Source organism: Narcine bancroftii, chromosome 10 (assembly GCF_036971445.1).
Source record: "Narcine bancroftii isolate sNarBan1 chromosome 10, sNarBan1.hap1, whole genome shotgun sequence".
NCBI classification, from domain to species: domain Eukaryota; kingdom Metazoa; phylum Chordata; class Chondrichthyes; order Torpediniformes; family Narcinidae; genus Narcine; species Narcine bancroftii.
Window position 1 is genome coordinate 93,869,643 of NC_091478.1, and position 20,084 is coordinate 93,889,726.

At 44.0% G+C, this 20,084-nt stretch overlaps 2 protein-coding genes across 7 annotated transcripts in view; one reads left to right on the plus strand and one right to left on the minus strand.

The window, feature by feature from the left end:
* Positions 1 to 20,084, plus strand: part of chtf8 (CTF8, chromosome transmission fidelity factor 8 homolog (S. cerevisiae)) — an 85,909-nt gene that overhangs the window by 121 nt on the left and 65,704 nt on the right. For 4 of the 6 annotated variants that reach the window (XM_069901932.1, XM_069901929.1, XM_069901928.1 and 1 more), the window contains exons 1-4: positions 1 to 93; positions 1,133 to 1,250; positions 2,669 to 2,845; positions 6,093 to 6,184. In XM_069901932.1, coding sequence (XP_069758033.1) covers positions 14 to 93; positions 1,133 to 1,250; positions 2,669 to 2,845; positions 6,093 to 6,184 — 467 coding nt within the window. In that variant the 5' untranslated portion in view covers positions 1 to 13. Of the gene's footprint in view, positions 94 to 1,132; positions 1,251 to 2,668; positions 3,106 to 6,092; positions 6,185 to 12,382; positions 12,429 to 20,084 lie in introns of those variants that run through there. The other 2 variants (XM_069901931.1, XM_069901933.1) reach the window with 2 other exon arrangements.
* On the minus strand, positions 7,019 to 17,242 carry has3 (hyaluronan synthase 3). Its single transcript, XM_069901910.1, has 3 exons — positions 16,619 to 17,242; positions 10,945 to 11,046; positions 7,019 to 9,001 (listed from the first exon to the last, which is right to left on the minus strand). Exons 1-3 carry the CDS (start codon positions 17,240 to 17,242, stop codon positions 8,072 to 8,074), a joined length of 1,656 nt encoding a protein of 551 aa, XP_069758011.1. The 3' UTR covers positions 7,019 to 8,071.

Below are 20,084 nucleotides of genomic sequence, written 5' to 3' on the forward strand. Positions count from 1 at the left end.
GGGGAGGAGAGGAATGGGAGACAGGTCGGGTGGGGGAGAGGATAAACCACAATGTCGGAGAAGCTCAGCAGGTCAAACAGTGTCCCTTATAGAGTAAATAATCGTCCCTTCATCAAATGTCGGCAGGAGTCCGAACAAAAGAGTCGGGGGGGGGGGGAAGCAGAGGCAAGGGGTATTAGGTGGAGAAGGAAGGGAGGGAGGAGAGGGGGGAGGGAGGAGAGGGGGGAGGGAGGAGAGGGGGGAGGGAGGAGAGGGGGGAGGGAGGAGAGGGGGGAGGGAGGGAAGGGAGGGAGGAGAGGGGGGAGGGAGGAGAGGGGGGAGGGAGGGAAGGGAGGGAGGAGAGGGGGGAGGGAGGGAAGGGAGGAAAGAGAGGGGGGAGGGAGGGAAGGGAGGAAAGAGAGGGGGGAGGGAGGGAAGGGAGGAAAGAGAGGGGGGGGGAGGGAGGGAAGGGAGGAAAGAGGGGGGGGGGAGGGAGGGAAGGGAGGAAAGAGAGGGGGAGGGAGGGAAGGGAGGAAAGGGAGGGGGAAGGGAGGGGAGGGAGGGAAGGGAGGGAGGGAGGAGAGGGAGGGAGGAGAGGGAGGGAAGGGAGGGAGGGAAGGGAGGGAGGAGAGGGAGGAGAGGGAGGGAGGGAAGGGAGGGAGGGAAGGGAGGGAGGAGAGGGAAGGGAGGGAGGAGAGGGAAGGGAGGGAGGAGAGGGAAGGGAGGGAGAGAGGGAGGGAAGGGAGGAGAGGGAGGGAGAGAGGGAGGGAGGGAGGGAAGGGAGGGAGGGAGGGAAGGGAGGGAGGGAGGGAAGGGAGGAGAGGGAGGGAGGGAAGGGAGGAGAGGGAGGGAGGGAGGGAAGGGAGGAGAGGGAGGGAGGAATGGGGAACGAGATGAGTGGTATGGGGTGGGTGGGGTGGATGGGAGGCAAAGGAAAAGGGGTATTGAGGGTAGTGGATGGGAGAGTGGGGTGTGGGTGCAGGAGGGAAAGAAATGGGGAGAGAGTGAAAGGGGGGAATGGGGATGAGATAAGAATGTAATGAAGGAGGGAAGGAAGGGGGTGATAGAGGGTGAGGAGGAGTACAAATTGGGCAATGTCTCCTCACACCTACTGAAGCTTGATTGATGGTTTAATACTTTCTGCCTTCGCCAGCACCAGAGATGCCTCAAGCCGTGATTGGGTATTAATGGAGCTGCAGGGGGAGATTGAGACGCGGTATGAAACTGGTCTGGCTGGGAGCCTAGTGGGAGATCTGCACTTCAGCCATGATGTATGCATTCTACTCCTGAACCTTATCCTCATCCCTCTTTATTAACACCCTCCCACGTGTCTTCTAAAATTCTATCATAGTGTTATACAGTACAAACGGCAAATTGTACACCTGAAATTGACCGTTTCTTTTTCTTTGGAGGGTGCTCAACTTGGTATCTCCAATCCTTTCGGTCTTTGCCAATCATGGATCTGTTGGGTTTTTTTTTGTGCAATAGCAATTCACCTGCTTGTCAGTACTTAAGTATTATGAGAATACATGCCTCCACCACCCACTTGTCATGCATTTTGTATTCTTATCATCATCTGTGAGGAGGAAGGGGTTGGGATACAGATGCTTTGGGATCATCTTAGATACAGATGCTTTGGGATGTTATCTACCGTCTATCTTGTCTGCACCCCTCATGATTCTGTAAACCTTCATTATGCCCCTCCCTGCCTACTCCTCTGCTCCAAAGAAAAGAAACCCATCCTGTCCACTTTCCCCATAATTGGAATACTCTATCCGAGACAACATCCTGGTGATTCGCTCTTTCCAGGGTAATCGCATTCTTCCTAATGGTGCATTGACCAAAATTATACTCCATATTCCAACTAGAACCCAACCAATGTTGTGCCATGAACTGTGTTCTAATATTTTATGCCTGAGCTAAAATCCATCCAGCATCTTATCAACAGCCTCAATGGTTCCTCAGATCATATTGTTCATTGAGTTTATCCTACTTTTATTAGTAATTCCAAGATACATCACCATGCACATTATCAGGATTAAATTGCTTCTTGTATTACTTGATTCATCTACCAGCTGTTCAGTATGATCCTGTCGACAACAATTATCCTCCTCATTTTCAGAAATACCAATGAGTTTGTGTCATCTACAAACCTACCAATTATACTCCTTGTATTCATATCTAAGTGGTTAATGTACATAAACTTTGATGTACACCATAACATTAGGATGAAATCTTTTGGTCCAGTCTTCCAATGTGATATTGTTACTGAAACAACATAAACTGCATCAACCTCACTGCCCTCAGCAATAGATTTTGATATCTCCTCAACAAATTCAAGCCTACAAAGGTGGGCCACAAGGACCCATTTCTGTACTGTATGATTCTGTGGTTGAAAATGAAAGACTAATGTCTGCATGTTTTCAGTTTTAATCCTTTTTCTGTCATACTTTTCCATCATATTCTCTCCTTTGTGGATAGCAGATTGTGCCATGCATACATATTCTTATAAAATGCCCTTGGATGTATCAGCCAAGCCTCACCTTTGTACAGAGAGCTGTCTTCTGATTGCTTCCATTCTTGCTCTTGGTCACGTGCCTGTGCTCGATGTCACTTGATAGCAAGACTGAGTTGACCTGTTATTTTCTGGATCTGAGCTTTGTTTTATTTCCACTTTTCTCACCTGCAGGGCATCCCGATTCTGATTATTGGTCATCACATCTTGTATGGTAAAGTCAGTCACCTGGAGAGGCCGTTTGCAGTACTCCAAAAACACTCTGCCAGAAGAGTAGGGGCCGAGAACACAACAGAAGCTCAGAGCCCTTCCCCTGAAGTTAATGAAGAGAACACTTCAGTCAGCTACGAGGTGACTGCACTGATCAAGAAAAAGATCATCTTCAAAACCCGTCCAAAACCCATTATTACTCATGTACCCAAGAAGCTGTAGTGGCTTGTACAGTGGGCAATCCCAACTTGTAACCAGAGGCTTTGCATCAAGGTGGTGTGAGAACTGAATGGTGGACATTTACCACCAATCTTTGTCTCACTGCTCAGTACTCGTGCTTTATGTCTGATTTAAATGGATCCTTTAAAATATTATCTGTATTTTAAAACATTTTATTACAAGCTGCTGTTTTGTTTTACTTCAAGCTGATACATTATCACTCTCCTTTTTACCAAATGTTCACTGGACAAGGAACTACTCTATGGGTAAATATATTGAGGATAATTCACACTGTGCTCAATAATGTAACCAGTATTTTAAACTTTGAGATCACTTTTTATAGTAGGAATGCATCAGGACCAGAACCTGGACTGCCTGATGTACTTTCCAGTCCATTCTGAATTGAGCTAATAACTGTCTGTAAAGGTGATGGACTGAGCTGATCCTGCTATTAATGAATGGACAGACACCCCGTTCATTACATGAATTGTATGTCAGGAAGAAAAAAAGTATGTGAGTGGGATAATAAGTTTGCAGGTGACACTCAAGATTGATGGAGGTGTGGACAGTGCTGAAAGGTATCAAAAAATACAACATAATCTTGGCAGAGAAATGGCAGCTGGAGTTTAATCCAGACAAATGCGATGTATTGCACTTTGTCTGGGGAACATATACAGTAAATAGCAGGATTTAAAAGCACCGCTGTGCAGAGGGATCTGCAGGTCTAAGTAAACAGCTTCTTGAAAGTGGACAAGCAAAAGGATAGGTTGTTAAAGAAGGCATAGGTATGCTTAGCTTCATTGGGCAGGATATATAGTAAGGAAGTCATGACACAGCTGTTTTACAGCTTGGTTAAGCCCCAGTTGGAATACTGCATGCAATTCTGGTCGCCTCATTGCAGGAAGGACGTCGAGTCTTTGGAAAGGTTAGAGAGATGCTTGGCAGGATATAGCCTGGATTAGAGGATCCAGGCCACATCCTGGTAAATTTTGACAAAGTACCACACATGAGGCTAATTAATAAGATTAGAGCCCATAGTACAACAGGAAATATACTACCTTGGGTGGAGCATTGGCTGATCGGCAGGAAGCAGAGAATTGAATGGTTGGCGGTCCATTGCGAGTGATGTTCCGCAGGGGTCATTGTTGGGGCCACTTCTTTTTTTATGTTGTATATTAATGATTTGGATTATGGAATGAATGGCTTTGTGGCCAAGTTTGCAGATGATACAAAGGTAGGGGGAGAAGCAGGTAGTGCTGAGCAAAAGGACTTTGGCAGATTAGGACCATCACCCCGGCAATGCATTCCAGGCACCCACTGCTCTTTGTGTAAAAATAAACATTTCTAGCATCTCCCCTAAACTTTCTTCCACTCACCATAAACCAATGTCCTCTGGTATTTGCTACTGTTGCCCCAGGAAAATGGTGCTGACTATCCACCCTATCAAAGATATCGCTATGAAGTTACCCCTCATCTTTAGTTGTAGGAGAAAAGCCCTAGCACTATCAATCTTGTCATGAGATGTTCTCCAATCCAGGCAATGTCCTGGAAGATCTCAGCTGCATCCTCTCCATAACACATCTACAGTACATCCTGTAATGAGGTGACCAGAACTGGACACAATTCTCCAAGTGTGGTCTAACCAGAGTTTTATAGAGCTGCAACATTACCTCATGCCTCTTGAACTTAATCTCTTCACCCCCCCCCACCCCCAAACTAATGAAGGGCAACACAGCATACGCCTTCCTAATCATCCTATTAACCTGTGCAGCAACCTTGAGAGATCTGTGGACTTGGACCCCAAGATCTCTGCCTTCAAACTGTTAAGAATCTTGCTGTTAACACATACTATGTCTTCAAGCTTGACCTTCTAAAGTGCATCACTTCACACTTACCCAGTTGAATTCTATCAGCTACTTCTCCCAACTCACCATTCTGTCTATATCCTGTTGGAACCTACAACAACCTTACACACTATCCACACCACCACCAACCTTTGCATTATGTGCAAACTTACTGACCCACCCCTTCACTTCTTCGTCCAAGTCATTTAGAAAAAAAAATCGCAAAGAACAGGGATCCCAAACATCCCTGCAAAATGCCACTTGTCACTGACCTCCAGGCAGAATGCGTTCTATTTACTACTACTATGCTTTCTGCAGGCAAGCCAATTCTGAGTCCACAGAGCCAAGGTTGCATGGATCCCATGCCTTATGACTTTCCGAATGAGCCTACCAAGGGGACCTTGTCTTAGTAAAATCCACATACACCACTACTACTGCCTTACCTTCATCAATTTCCTTTGTCATCTCTTCAAAAAACTCAATTAGGTTTTTGAGGCATGACCCCCCCCCCCCCCCACCACACACCACCATCATGCTGTGCTATCCCTGAGAAGACTATGCTTCTCCAAATGCTCTTAAATCCTGGTCTCGAATCCTCTAATTCCCCACCACTGATGTAAGATTGGTCTACAAATCCCAGGATTATCCCTTTCTTAAACAAGGGGACTACATTTGTCTTTCTCCACTCCTCCAGTAGTTCTGTGGCCAGAGAGGATGCAATGATCCATGCCAATGCCTCATCAATTTCTTACCTTGCTTCCAGTAATAATTTGGAATATATCCCATCTGGACCTAGATACATACTCCAGTGCTTTAGTTTATCCTTCACTGACCTCATATTGTCCAAGGTCCATCTCCCTTATTACTGAAGCATTTAGGACCTTTCCTACCTCTAACCGCGAAGCACTTGCTTGTCCTACCCTCAGTCTTGACATCCATTTGTTCTTCACCTACTTGTCAAGGTCTTCTTGTGCCCCCTTGTATTTAAAAAAAAATATCTTTGCTAGCTATAGTTCTCGTGAGCCCTTCGTGACTATCTTGTCTATCTTGCCCTCTTCCTCTAGAATGATCCAGAATTCATCCACCTCCAGCTCCCTAACTCTGTCTGTGCACTTTAGAGTATTAGTGGAATAGAAAGACTTTGCAGGGTGCAAAATATAGTGTCGAAAGCAAGCAGGTAGCTCCACACTGGTTCTGAGGACTGGACATTCCAAGATACTACCTGGCCTGCATTTTCTGTTTCTATTTTCAATTATGCTTGAAGATGTTTGATTACTTACTGAAATTAAGCAAATCTGATTGTTTCGTTTTGGTCACTGCTGTAGGAAAGATGTTGTCAAGCCGGAGAGGGTGCAGAGAAGATTTACAAGGATGTTCCAGAACCTGGGGGCCTGAGTTATTGGCAGAGGTTGGGCAGGTACAAGTACATTCATATAAAAATAATTTGCATTAAAAAAATTAATATAAAGGAGGTGGTATCATTGTTTCAGTCCCCCTAGTGGTATAGGAAGTATCAGAACATCAGGGGATAGACTGAAGTTGGCTATCCCTTGGAACGCAGGAAGATGAGGGGTGATCTCCTAGAAGTGGACAGTTCATGAGAGGAATAGATCAGGTGAATGTAGAGAATCTTTTGTCCCCAGAGTATGGAAATCAATAATCAGAGGACATAGCTTTAAGGTTGTGGGGGGGGGGGGGGGGGGGGGGGGAGAGAGAGAGATTGAAACCTGAGAGTTTTATTTTTACCAAGAGAGTGGTGGGTGTATGGAACAGGTTGCTGGAAGAAGAGGTTGAGGAAGGTCCTATTGCAACGTTTTTTTTTAATTGGACAGATGTATGATTAGGATGGGTTTAGAGAAGTATGGGCCAAATTCAGGCATGTGGGACTAATGTGGGTGGGTCATTTTGATCAGTGTGGGCAAGTTGGGCCGTATAGCCTGTTTCCACGCTGTGGACTCTGACTCTATAGATGTTGGCTCTAAATTCTGCAGCCAATCAAAATTAGAACAGCATCCATGGAAAGAACAGTAGTAGGCAGATGCTGTAAGTGAAAGAATTGGAATGGAACAACCAGATTGAATGCTATGGGCTGCACAAGGCCTGATCCTACATCTTTCTCTTGTTGGGATGATATGCAGGAAACACAACCCATTCAGCTCATGACAGTTTTAAAGGTTAGATTCCAATAACTTCAACACTTCAGGCCAGCAGTTAAAGTGGATGAAGATTATATTGTTATGGGAGATCAGGAAGGTTCCAGTGAAAGGAAACTGGAGAGATTGACTGGTCACAGCAACAGCTGACTTTGTTATAATCTTTATTTTGATAAAAGTTCTTATAAACCATCAGCAGAACCCAAGTTGATGAGAAGTTGTAGACATTTTTGATACAGTCTGGTACAACAAGATGCCCACAAAGTCCATGATCACTGGAGACTTTAGAACCATAATACAGAAACAGGCCCCCCATCTAACTTGTGCTGAATTATTATTCGGTCTAGTCCAAATGACCTACACCTGGATCATAGCCCACCATATCTCTCCCATTCATGCACCTATCCATGTTTTCCTTAAATGTCAAAATCAAGCTTGCATTCATCACTTCATCTGGCAGCTGGTTCCACCCTCTCACCCCTCTCTGCATGAAGATGTTCCCCTTTCATCCTTAACCCATGTCCTCCAGTTCTTCTCTCACCCAACCTCAGTGGAAAATGTCTGCTCGCATTTACTTGGTCTACACCCTTCACAATAACGTGGTGGGCTACAGGCTCTGGGCCTGTGTTATTCTATATTCAACCACAGGAAACACAGAGTAAATGAAGTGACTTTCATCATCTGTTTTGGAAAAAAATGTAAAACTACTTCCTATAAGTGGAGCTCTGGCTGTATTTTAAATACTGAATCGTACAAGTACATTCATATAAAAATAATTTGCATTTAAAAAAATTAATATAAAGGAGGTGGTGTCATTGTTTCAGTCCCCCTGGTGGTGCAGGAAGTATCAGAACATCAGGGGATAGATTAAAGTTGGCTACAATTGCAAATGGGTTCCAGCGTACTGACAGAGTGAATCCTTTCACACTGCACATGGGACCACAGTGCTGATATGTACCACTCTAGGTCTACATTATAATCCCCATTCTCGGGTGTGAGGGCAAACTCTATGATGCTGCAGTAGAAATATTGCTTGGTGCCTACGGCTTTAACTGAAAATATTTTATTCCTGTATTGTGACTCAGCCCAGGCCTGGCTCTGTACATGAGAGTGCTTGGCTCCAGCCAGACCTTGGGCTTATTGGCCAGGCCTCAGGCCTCCAACAGGGCTAAATCACAGTGCTCCTGTTTATGGCTGCATTGCTTGGCCACAATGGCCAGGTAGAGGGCAAGCAGCAACAACCAGTAGCAGGCATAGATGATGGAGCCAGCAATGAGGAAAGGTATCTCGGTGTCAGGGAGTGGCTGCTGGCACTCCTGGTAGATGGTGTAGACCAGGCCCCCAGCCAACACTGCAAACCAGATGGAGATGGGTAGCAACCCCACCAGATTGACTACAAGTCTGCGGCGGCCTGAGGTGCCCCAGCCAGGGCGGTTAATGGTGACCAGAGCGAAGAGTTTAGCTGGCAGCAGGCTGGTCATGTACAGCAGCGAGTAGAGGGACAGGAAGAGCATGTGTGCCGAGCCTCGGAGCAGGCAGGCAAAGGCTGCCTTCAGCACCCCCACACCTTGCACAGCCAGCAGGAAGAGCAAAATGTTCCAGAGCCGCCCACGGTAGAACAGGTGCACCACTGTCCAGGTCAGGAAGAAGGGAAAGAAGCCACTGACCACGGCCTCGTAGGTCATCCAGGGGTGGTGCTTGTGGAAGCAGAGTGCACCATACAGCCACTCGCGGAAGTAGGACTTGCTCCAGCGGGTCTGTTGGTTGAGCCAGCGTAGGTAGCGGCTTGGTGTCTCAGTCAGGCATCGGGAACGTGCCGTAAACTTGGTCTTGAAGCCAAGATTCAGCACACGGTTGGTGAGGTGTCGGTCATCTCCAAAGCTGCACTTGGAGCCGAAAAAATGCTGGTTGTACCAATCATGCAGGAAGAGGTGGAGCAGAGAATTACGGTACATGCCCAGAGGGCCACTGATGCACTGAACACACCCAAAGTATGACTGACAGGCACGCTCCACATTGAAGGCCATCCAGTAACGCACACTGCTGAGGAAGGAAATCCAGGAGTCATATTGATTCAGGATCTGTGGGGAGGCAAAGCAAAGAGAAGTTAAGGCCATGGTCTCAGAACCCAATGCACAGTTTCCCAGGAACAAGAAAGGCATGACCACCTTGTTGGGAGTGTACTATAGGCCCCATATAGTTGGTGAGAATTAGAGGAGGAGCAAATATGTCAAGAGATTGCTACCAGCTATAGGTTAATTAAAGTTGTTATAGAAGGGGATTTTAACTTTCCAAATACTGGCTGGAAAAGGGTTTAGACAGGGCAGAGTTTGTCAAATGTGTTCAGGAAAGATTCCTCTGGCAATATGTATCAGGTCCCACATGGGAGAGAGCAATGCTTGATCCAGTCTTGGGAAATTGGGAAGGACAAATGGATGAAGTGTTTGTGGATGAGCCTTTGGAGATCAATGACCATTTTCCATGAGATTTATATTGACAGAAAGGGCAGGACTAAGATTTAAAATTTGAAATTGGGCAAGGCTGACTTTAAAAGTACAAGACATTAAATGGAACAGGTTGTTTGAAGGAAGAAGAATGTCAAGAAAATGGGAAGTTTTAAAAGTATGTTGACATGAGTGAAGGGTCAGACATGCAAGTATAGGGAAACTTGGATAACAGAGGAAATCAGGTTCTGGTCAAGAGCAAAATGGACTCATGGGGCTGGTATAAACAACTGGAATCAAGTGTATACCTGGAGGAGTTTCAGGAACATAGATCAGCACAATATGGGATGAAGGGCCTGTGTGGTAATGTTCCATGAACTAAGGAACAAGATAAAAAAGGAAATTAGATGGACAAAAAGGGACAGCTCCAATAGATAACATTAAGAATAATCCCAGGATTGTCTTTGTCGGTGTTTAGGTGGTTTTTGAATGTCTGTTTTTGTATTTTTATATTTTGGTATTTGTATAATTTAAGGGATGGGGAAGGGAGGGTGCAATGAGGGGGAAAATAAGGACTATGTAAATCATATGTGGAAAGAGAGTGTAATATTTTTGTTTATTAGATTTCCATAAGTCTCTGGAAAATCAAAAATAAAATATTCAAAAAAAAGGACAATCCCAAGATTTTATGTACAGAAAGGAAAATAGGAGAACCAGAGAGAAAAAAAATAATATCCTTCAGGAAACAATGCAGTCAGCACAGTGTGGAGCCATGGGAGATGAACAAGGCTCTCAATGAGTAATTAAATGTTTTTACTGTGGAGAAAGACATGAGGACTGGGGAACTTGGGATGGTCAATGGTAATGTCTTGAGAGGAGTTGATATATCAGTGGAGAAGGTCCTAAAGGTCCTGATGCACATGAAGGTAGACAAATCCAAGTATTCTGTGGGAAACTAGATAGGAAATTGCAGATGCCCTGGCTAAGTACAGGTGAGGGGCCAGAAGATGTGAGGGTGGCAAATGTTGTGCCTCTATTCAAGAAAAGCTTCAGGAAAAGGTCTGGGAACTACAGGCCAGTGAGCCTAACATCTGTGATCAGTAAGATACTAGAGAGTATTCTGAGGGAAAAGATACACATGCATTTAGATGGACAAAGTGGACAAAGATTGATTTGGGGTGGTCAGCACGGTTTTGTAATGGGAGATCATGTCTCACAAATCGGATGGGAGTTTTTTGAAGATGTGACCAAGAAAGTTGACAAAGGCAGAGATGCACATGTTGTATATTTGGATTTCAGCAAGGTGTTGAAGGTTAGATTGTATGGGATCCAAGGGGATATAAAAGATTGGATAGAAAATTGGCTTCATGGAAGAAAGCAGAGGGTGATATTGGAAGCATGTAATTAACAACAATTAATAATGAAAATATAGCAAAAATCATGATTGGGAATGGAGAGCAAAAGGGGCATGGTGTGTTTCAATACTCACAGGAGTCGGGACACTTTCTCTGCCTCACCACTGCTCCTCCACTGTTGGACTTAACAGGTTGAGGGAGTTCAAACACTGATTTGGTACTAACCTGAACATCGCCCCCCACTCCCCCAACACTAGGGTCTCCATCCAGGATCCTCACCATCTCTGCAGTGCAATCAGGATCTAGAACAGTATCTGAATCGCACACCTAAGGAGAAAGAGATAAATGTGTAGTCAAAGCCAGTTTGGTTCATTCAAAACAGATACTTTCTGGATATAAAGGAAATTAAAACCAGGATAGTGCTGATAAATGACTCCAAAGTCAAAGTTCAGTCAACTCCACATCCCAACACATCATCTTCCCATTTACGTGAAAACTCTGCAATCCTGCCCCTTAAACATAGCCCAGCACAGAAACAGGACTTTTGGCCCATGATGTCTGCGCCAACCACAATGCCAAATTAAACTACTGTAATTCCATCTGCCAAATATGGTCCAAAGTCCTCATCGTCAATGGGTTTGTCTAAATGATCTTAAACCTTGCTGTCATAGCTTCTTCCACCACATACCTGGCAGCACATTTCCAGGCACTGATCATGGCATAAAACTTGCCTCGGATAACTCCTTTAAATTTAATTTAATTTTTAATTTAGAGACACAGCACAATAGCTGGCCCTTCCAGCCCATGAGTCCATGCTGCCCAAATATCCCAATTAATCTACAACCCCCCCCCCCATACATTTTGAATGGTGGGAGGAAACTGGAGTGCACCCAGAGGAAACCCATGCAGACACGGGGAGACAGAGTCCGAGCCGGATTGGAACTGGTGCTGTTATAGCAATGCTAACTGGTGCAACCATAACTTTCTCCTTCTCACCTTAAATCTATTCTGTCTTATATTTGACATTTCTACCAAATGACTGGAATTAACGAGTCAGAATCCAGGATGCAGATCAAGAACCTGGTTGGGTGGTGCCAAAACAATAATCTTGCTCTCAAAATCACAAAGACCAAGGAACTTATTGCTGATTTTAGGAAGGAGAGGTTAAGTGACTACATCACTGTCTGCATTGGTCAACCTTCAAGTTCCTGGAGGTTCATATTTCAGAAGACATGAAGAAGGCACACCAATGCCTCTATTTCAAAAGAAGTCTGAGGAGATTTGGTATGTAGTTGAATCTACAGATGCAATGTGGAAAGTATACTGACTGGTTGCATCATGTCCCGGTTTGGTAACTGGAATGGTCAGAAATACAAAAGGCTGCAGAAGGTACCAATCATAGCCAGGTCTACAATGGGCTCTGACCTCCCATCCATTGAAGAAACCTACAGTGCTCTCCATAACATTTGGGACAAAGACATTTTTCCCCTTATTTGCCCTTGTGCTCCACAGTTTGAAATTTGTAATCAAACAATGCATGTAATTAAAGTGCACATTCCATACTTTGTTCAAGGTTATTTGTATGGATTTTGGTTTTGCCATGTAAAAATTATGGTCCTCTCATTTCACGGCACCATAATGTTTGGGACATTTGGCTTCACAGGTGTTCATCAAGTCTCTGGAGGCAGTAGTCATTTGACACATCCACACCTGCCTCCTGAAGAGTGTTTCTGATCTGTCAGACATACCTTTGAGGATTTTTCTTCATTATGATGAGAATTCTTCCGTCATCAGCAGTGGAGGGTCTTCCTTGGACGACCAGCCCCTTTGTGATGACTGAGCTCACCTGTACGTTTTTTCTTCTTAATGATGTTCCAAACTGTTGATTTTGGTAATAAGGTTTGCAAGTTGTCTCTTCCTGTTTTATTCTTGATTTTCAGCCCCATTAATGGCTTATTTGACTTTAATTGGCACAACTCTGGTCCTCATGTTGAAAAATGGCAACTACATACTCCAAAGCTTAAAACCTTGCTCTTATACCTGCACCAATGAAGCAATTTCTGTGAGGGGCCCTGGACAAAATGGCAACTCTCTATCTTCCTTACAGTAGACAACGTTAAAGAATTTCATGTGTGTTACACTCTAAAGCTCGTATTACATGACAATAATGGAACCTTTACCTTTAAACATACCCGAGTACTCACACAACACCTGTGACGCCAATTGTCCCAAACATTTTGGTGCCCTGAATTATGGAGGGCACTGTATATGAGGCACTGCCTCAGGAATGTAGTCAAGGACCCCAACAACCCTGGTCATAACCTCTTCTCACTGCCTTTGGGTACTTTTGGGAAGCAGGTACAGAAGCCATAAGGTTTGCCCACTCACTCAACCTGAGTAAATCATTTTGAAACCTCTGCATGTTCATCCCATCCCCAGTGTTATTTTGGTCAGTTCTAAATGACTGCAAGCTTTTTTTAAAATCTCCTTGAATTTTAAACTGAATGTAGTTAGCTTTTTGTTTTTAATCTTGCTGCAATTTGCTTTCCTACCAATTTCGGGAAGTATTGGAGATTTCAGTTACTGAAGTTCCGGCTCTCGCCAGCAGATGGTGATGCTACATCACTGTCATTCCCCAGTTCCTCTGAAGAAGTCGCCCACCAGCTGCCTGAGACCACTATTGACCTGATTGTAACCTCAACTCTACATTCAGATCATCGCTTCACAAATGTTTAAAGATTCTGCCCTTTGAGGAAGTGAGTTCCAAAAATTTATACCTCTGAGACAAAGAAACATTTTATTTAAACCTCCAGTTTTAGATTCTTCCAGAAAAGAATCAACCCTGACAAAAGCTCTTGGATCTAAGATGCTTCAATCAAATCTTCTTCCATTCTCTGAGAGGTCAGCAGATTATAAACCTGCTCTAGCCATTCTTTCTTTTAAAGACATCCCTTCCATTCCTACTGTGAGCCTGGTGACCCTCTGAACTACTTCCAATGCATTAATACCCTTTGTCCAGCGTAGAGACCAATATTGTACAACGTATTCCTGACGTGATCTCACCAAACATAACTTTCCTGGTTTGGTTTTCAATTTCTGTCACAATGTTCTGTCACTTTGTTAACTCTCCTACTTACTTACTCCAAATTCGGTGAAACAAGAAAGACTGCAGACGCTGTGATTGTAGTTAACACATAAAAGTGCTGGAGAAATTCCGCAGGTCCCACAGCATCCACAGGAGGCAAAGATATATCACCAAGTTTCGGACCTGGACCCTTGATGCTGCAGGACCTGCGGAGTTTCTCCAGCACTTTTGTGTATATACTAACTCCACTTTGCAAATCAAGTGGCAAAAATTCGTGATACCAGTGTGACTAAATGCCTTTGCTCTGTAACCTTGTGACTAGGAGTCACTTAAAATTATGTCCAGCTGACAGCTGCATAGTTGACTGATGATTGCAGTGGGCAGGTGTTTGATGAGAACCTTGCTGTTGAATGGCTTGGGGCACGATCAGGTGGGTGTTGTTTGAAGACTTTCCAACAAGACCAGTGAGTCAGACGGGTAAAACCTACTAAGATTAATAAAAAAATAACTGCTGGAGGAAAAGCAGCTGACCAAAAGGGGTCAATATATTGGCAGCTAGGTTTGGTACAGCCGTCGGATGCGGTTTAAACTAATTTGGCAGGGGGGTGGGAACCTGTATGATAGGGCAAAGGACAGGAAAGATAAAATAGGAAAAGTTAGGTTAGGCAGCGAAAGTAAAAAATCAGAAAGAGCAAGGAGGGTGAAAAAAGCAAATCTGAAGGCTTTATATCTGAATGCAAGAAGCATTCGGAACAAGGTAGATGAATTGGCTGTGGAAATTGAGACAAACAAATATGATTTGATTGGGATTACAGAAACATGGCTGCAAGGTGGGCAAGCCCAGGAACTTAACATCTGGGGGTATACAATATTTAGGAGGGATCGGCGAGAAAGAAAAGGGAGTGGGGTAGTATTGATGGTGAGAGAAGGGACCAACACAATTGACAGGAAGGATATTAACTCGGAAGATGCGAAATCTATATGGGTAGAACTGAGGAATAGCAAAGGGCGGAAAAAGTTAGTGGGGGTGGTATATCGGCCTCCAAATAGTAATGCAGAGGTGAGGGAAGGCATAAAAAGAGAAGTTAGAGAAGCGTGCAATAAGGGAACAGCTGTCATCATGGGAGACTTTAATTTGCATATAGATTGGACTAGCCAAATTAGTAAAAATACTGAGGAGGAGGAATTCCTTGAATGTTGACAGGACAGTTATATGTCCAATATGTCAAGGAACCAACTCGGGAGCAGGCCATTTTAGACTGGGTATTATGCAATGAAAAGGGGCTAATCAGCAATCTTGTTGTGCGAGGCCCTTTGGGTCGGAGCGATCACAATATGATCGAATTCTCACTCGACATGGAGAGTGAAGAAATTAAAACCGAGACTAAGGTCCTGAATTTAAATAAAGGGAATTATGTTGATATGAGACGGGAGTTGAGTAAGATTGATTGGGTGGTGTTTATGGGGGGGTTGACGGTGGATAGACAATGGAAAACATTCACAGATCTAATAGAAGAATTGCAGAAATCGTTTATACCGGTTTGGCATAAAAATAAACCATTTAGGACCGAGATGAGGAGGAATTTCTTTACCCAGAGGGTGGTGAATCTGTGGAATTCATTGCCACAGAGGGCAGTTGAGGCAGGTTCATTGAATATATTTAAGAGGGAATTAGATATATTTCTTCAGTATAAGGGAATTAGGGGTTACGGAGAGAAGGTGGGGACGGGGTACTGAACTTTAAGATCAGCCGTGATCTCATTGAATGGCGGAGCAGGCTCGAAGGGCCAAATGACCTACACCTGCTCCTATCTTCTATGTTTCTATACCCCTGTTGAGACCTCTCAAAATGCAACACCTCACATTTCTCCGTATTAAATTCCATCACTGCTCTTCTGCCCACCTACGCACCCAATCAAGATCCTGCTGCAAAGTTTGGCAACTGTCTTTGCTGTCTACAATAACTAACACTTCAGTGCCATCTGCAAACCTGCTCCTAATACCATGTATATTTTCATCTAAATCATTGATTGAGATAACAAACAGCAATGGGCCCAGCACCAAACCCTGTGGCATACCACTAGCTACAGGTCTCCAGTCCGCAGAGCTCTCAAAGGTATTGATGTGCTGAGGGACCTAGGGGTTATTAAATAGGGTGGTACAGAAAGCGTATGGTATTCTTAGCTTTATCGGTCGTGGCTTGTAGTATGAAGTCATGTGGCAGCACTATAAAACTTTGGTCAGGTCACGTGTAGTGCAGTTCTGGTCACCCCTTTACAGGAAGAATGTGGAGGCTTTGGAAAGGGTACAGAAGAGATTTATCAGGATGCTGTCTGGATTGGAGGCAAAGAGGCTGAACAAACTTGAGTAGTTTCCTCAAGAAAGGGGACGGCTGGCAGGGAAAACTGATATGTTTATAATGAGAGTAGACAGAATCTTTTACGCAGGGTAAAAATGTCACATACTGGTATGCACGTATTTAAATTGTGGGGGAGAGCTTAAACCAGAAGTGAGGGGCAAGTTTTATTTTACTCAGAAAGAGGTAGGTGCCCGGAATGGGCTGCCATGAGGAGTGGTAGAAGATATGTCAGTAGTGTTTAAGAGGCATCTTGATAGATAAATGACTATGCAGGGGATAAGGGGTGCATATTATGTGTAGACAACAAAGATTTAGTTTAATTTGGGCATAATGTTCAGCAAAGACACCACTGTTGGTTTCTGTTACCATCCCCACACCTTTAAGATCAGTGCTGGTTTTAGGTAACCTGTGTCCTTCCCTGTGCTTGTTCCTTGGACCCGGAGCCATTCACTCACCTGGATATAATCCACGGAGTCTCCCAGGGCAGCAAAGGCTGTGTACATCACCTCCCGTTTCCCTCCCCACATCTGCATGATGCAGGAGAAGGTCGACTGGCTGACAACCTGCTGCACCCTGCTCTTGCCCTCGCCGTGGGTGAGATCTGTTTCTTCAGGACCTTTCTGGTGATAGTTGCTCTGCCAGACATATGAGCCGGTCTTCTCCACCCCCATCAGCTCATTGAATATTTCCATCATGTAAACATCTTCCTGCTGGTTGCCATCAATGACCATCACCACCTTAAGGTTGGGGTAGGCAATGCGTTTCACTGACAACAGGCACTTCCTCAGGTATTCTGGGTCTTCCTGGTATGCAGCAATACAGAGAGCAACTGACTTGGTGAATTTGAGGGGTCTGTTCTCCTTCCTGACTCTCCGGTGCTCCAGGAAAGCAAATAAACTTTGGATTAAGAGGTGCAGAGTGAGGAAGGCCCCATACAGCCCAAAGGACAAGTGGTAATTCTCTGTGTAGCCAAACTGATAACCTTTCACGTAAGTGCATGTAATGGCCCCCAGGACGGACAAGGCAAACAAAGTGCTTGCTGCAATCCGAACAGCAGTCCAAAGCTGCTTACCAGGCATTTTCTGGAAAGGAAGTAGAATTGGAATTTAAGAAGTTAGGAGATTAATTTTAGAGTCACAGAGCTCTACAGAATGTAAACAGATCCTTCAGTCAATTCACCTTGCTGACCAAAGTCAACCCAAGGTTGTTCCATTTGCTTATATAATCCCTCTGAATCTATCCCATAGATTTTAAATGTTACAGTTGTCCCCACTTCTCCCACTTCCTCTGGCAGCTCACCCCATACTCCCACCACTTCCTAAGGGAAGAAGATGCTCCTCAGGTCCTCTTTCAATTTTTCCCCATCTCACCTGAAACCTATATGGGAGAATAGACTGACTATTTACCCTTCCTATACCCTTGTGATTTGATAAATCTTGTGTTCCTCCTCAAACTCCTACACTTCAGGGAGAAAAGTTCCAGCCTTCCTTTGTAATTCACCTCACCATTTTCAGTAACATTGAATCTTTCCTGCAGCCTTTCCCATTTAATTAAATCTTTCCTACAACTGCTCGACCAAAAATATTCCAAGAGTAGTCTCATCAACAGTGATAATATGACGTCCCTGCTCCTGCACTCATTGCATTGTTCCATGAAGACTAGTGTGCCAAACACCTTCTAAACCATCCTATCTACCTGTGCTGTCACTTTTAAGGAACAATGTCCATAATCTCTGTTCTACCACACTCTCCAGAACCCTACCTTGTGCTGTGTATATCCTAGTTTGACTTACCAAGTTTCAACAGCTCAAACTGGTCCAAGTTTAAAAATTACAAAAAGCAGAACCTAAAAAGATTTTAATCTCAGGATTACTTGCTGTACCAGTGAGATCAGATGAAAGAGCGGCTGAAGAGATGGTGCAGGAAGGATTTAGATTCCCTTAACACTGGGACAGCGCCAGGAAAAGTGTGGGATACCTTACACCCAAGCACAACAGGGATTTAACATGGTGGCTGGACCTAATTTACATAAAAATTGCAGAGGCTGGGAACTAAACCAGGGTGACTAGGAAGGGAGGAGCAAGGACAAAAATGAAAACAAGAACAGTAAAATGGAAAAAACTGAAGATGGGAAAATCAAGGGCAAGGCCAAAAAATACAAGACAATTAAAAATGGTAATAAGGCAAGCAAAATACTCTAAATCTTAATGCACAAAGCATTTGTGGATAAACCAACAGCAAAAACATTGGTGACCCTGATGCTGTTACAAAGAGATGATTGCAGGGTGATCAAACCTGGCAAGTTATTATTATTCAATGATATTTAACTTCTAGGAAGCACAGGCAGAAGGGGTAGCACTCTTCATTAGAGAAAATAAAATACAGTTGTGACAAACAGGTCTGAAGGATGTTCAGTCTATTTGGCTGCAGTTTAAACTCATTAAGGGGAAGAAAACAGAAAAATGCTGGAAACACTGAACAAGTCAGGTGACCCTTCATCAGAAGTGGAAAAGAAAAAAAATTAGATTGTTTTTTCAGTAGCAGGGAAGACAGGCTGAGGGGGAACAAAAAAATTCTCTGATAGGATGAGATTGGAAGAGTCAATGTGGCAGTTAAGGGACAGTTACAATCAGGTTTAGGTTCCTTATGTAGTGTGTTTCTAATAGACCGCTACAACACAGAAAACAGGCCATTCAGCCCTTCTAGTCTGTGCCAACCATTATTCCACTAGTCCCATTGACCTGCTCCCATCCATAACCCTCCAGGACTCTCCCAAACATGTATTGATCTAATTTATTCTTAAAAGATCAAGCCTGCACATCAGATGGCAGCTCATTCCATATTCCCACCACTCTCTGAGTGAAGAACTTTCCCCTTCTAGATTATTTTTCATTTTTATCTTCCCCAATCGAAGTGGGAAAAGCCTACTTCATCCACTTTGCCTATTACCTCTCATAATCTTGTAAACCTCTTTCAAATCTCCACTCATTCTTCTATGGTCCAAGGAATAAAGTCTTAGCCTGTTTAATCTTTCCCTGAAACTCAACTTCTGAAGACCTGGCAACATTCTAATACATCTTCTCTGCCCTCTTTCAATCTTATTGATATCTTTCCTGTAGTTCGGTGACCAGAACTACATACAACATTCCAAATTTGGCCTCACCAATGTCTTAAACAACTTCCACATAACATCCCAACTCCTATACACAATACTTTGATTTATAAAGGCTAAGATACCTAATGGCAAAGTTATAGGATGCACCAAGTTGACCAGATTGTCAAAAAAGGGCCAGATTCATGAGAATGTAACTGGACTGGAGGACTTGAATGATAGAATATAGAACATCCTTCCCTACCTGATAACCTATTAGCCCTCCTTTTTCTACATTCATGTGCCATTCTTATAGTCTTTTAAATATCCCTATTGCACCAGCGTCCACCACCACCTTCGACAATGCATTCCAGGCACCCATCACTCTCTATGTAAAATACATAACTCTGATGTCCCCCCTAAACATTCCTCCACTCACCTTGAACATATGTCCTCTGGTATTGGCCAATGCTGTCCTGGGAAAACATGCTCCCTGCCCACTCTATGCCTCTTGTAATCTAATTAAGTAGCCACTCATCTTTCATCACTCCAAAGAGAAAATCTCTAGCTCAATCAACCCTGCTTCATGAGACACGTTCTCCATTCGAGGCAACATCCTAGTGAATTTCCTCTACACCCTCTCCAAAGCTTTCACATCCTTCCTATAATGAGATTACCAAAACTGAACACATTACTCCAAGTGTGGTCTAACAAGAGTTTTATACAGCTGCAACATTACCTCTTGACTCCTGAACTCAGTTCCCCAACTTATGAGGGCAAACACACCATATAACTTCTTAACCACCCTATTAACTTGTGCAGCAACCTTGA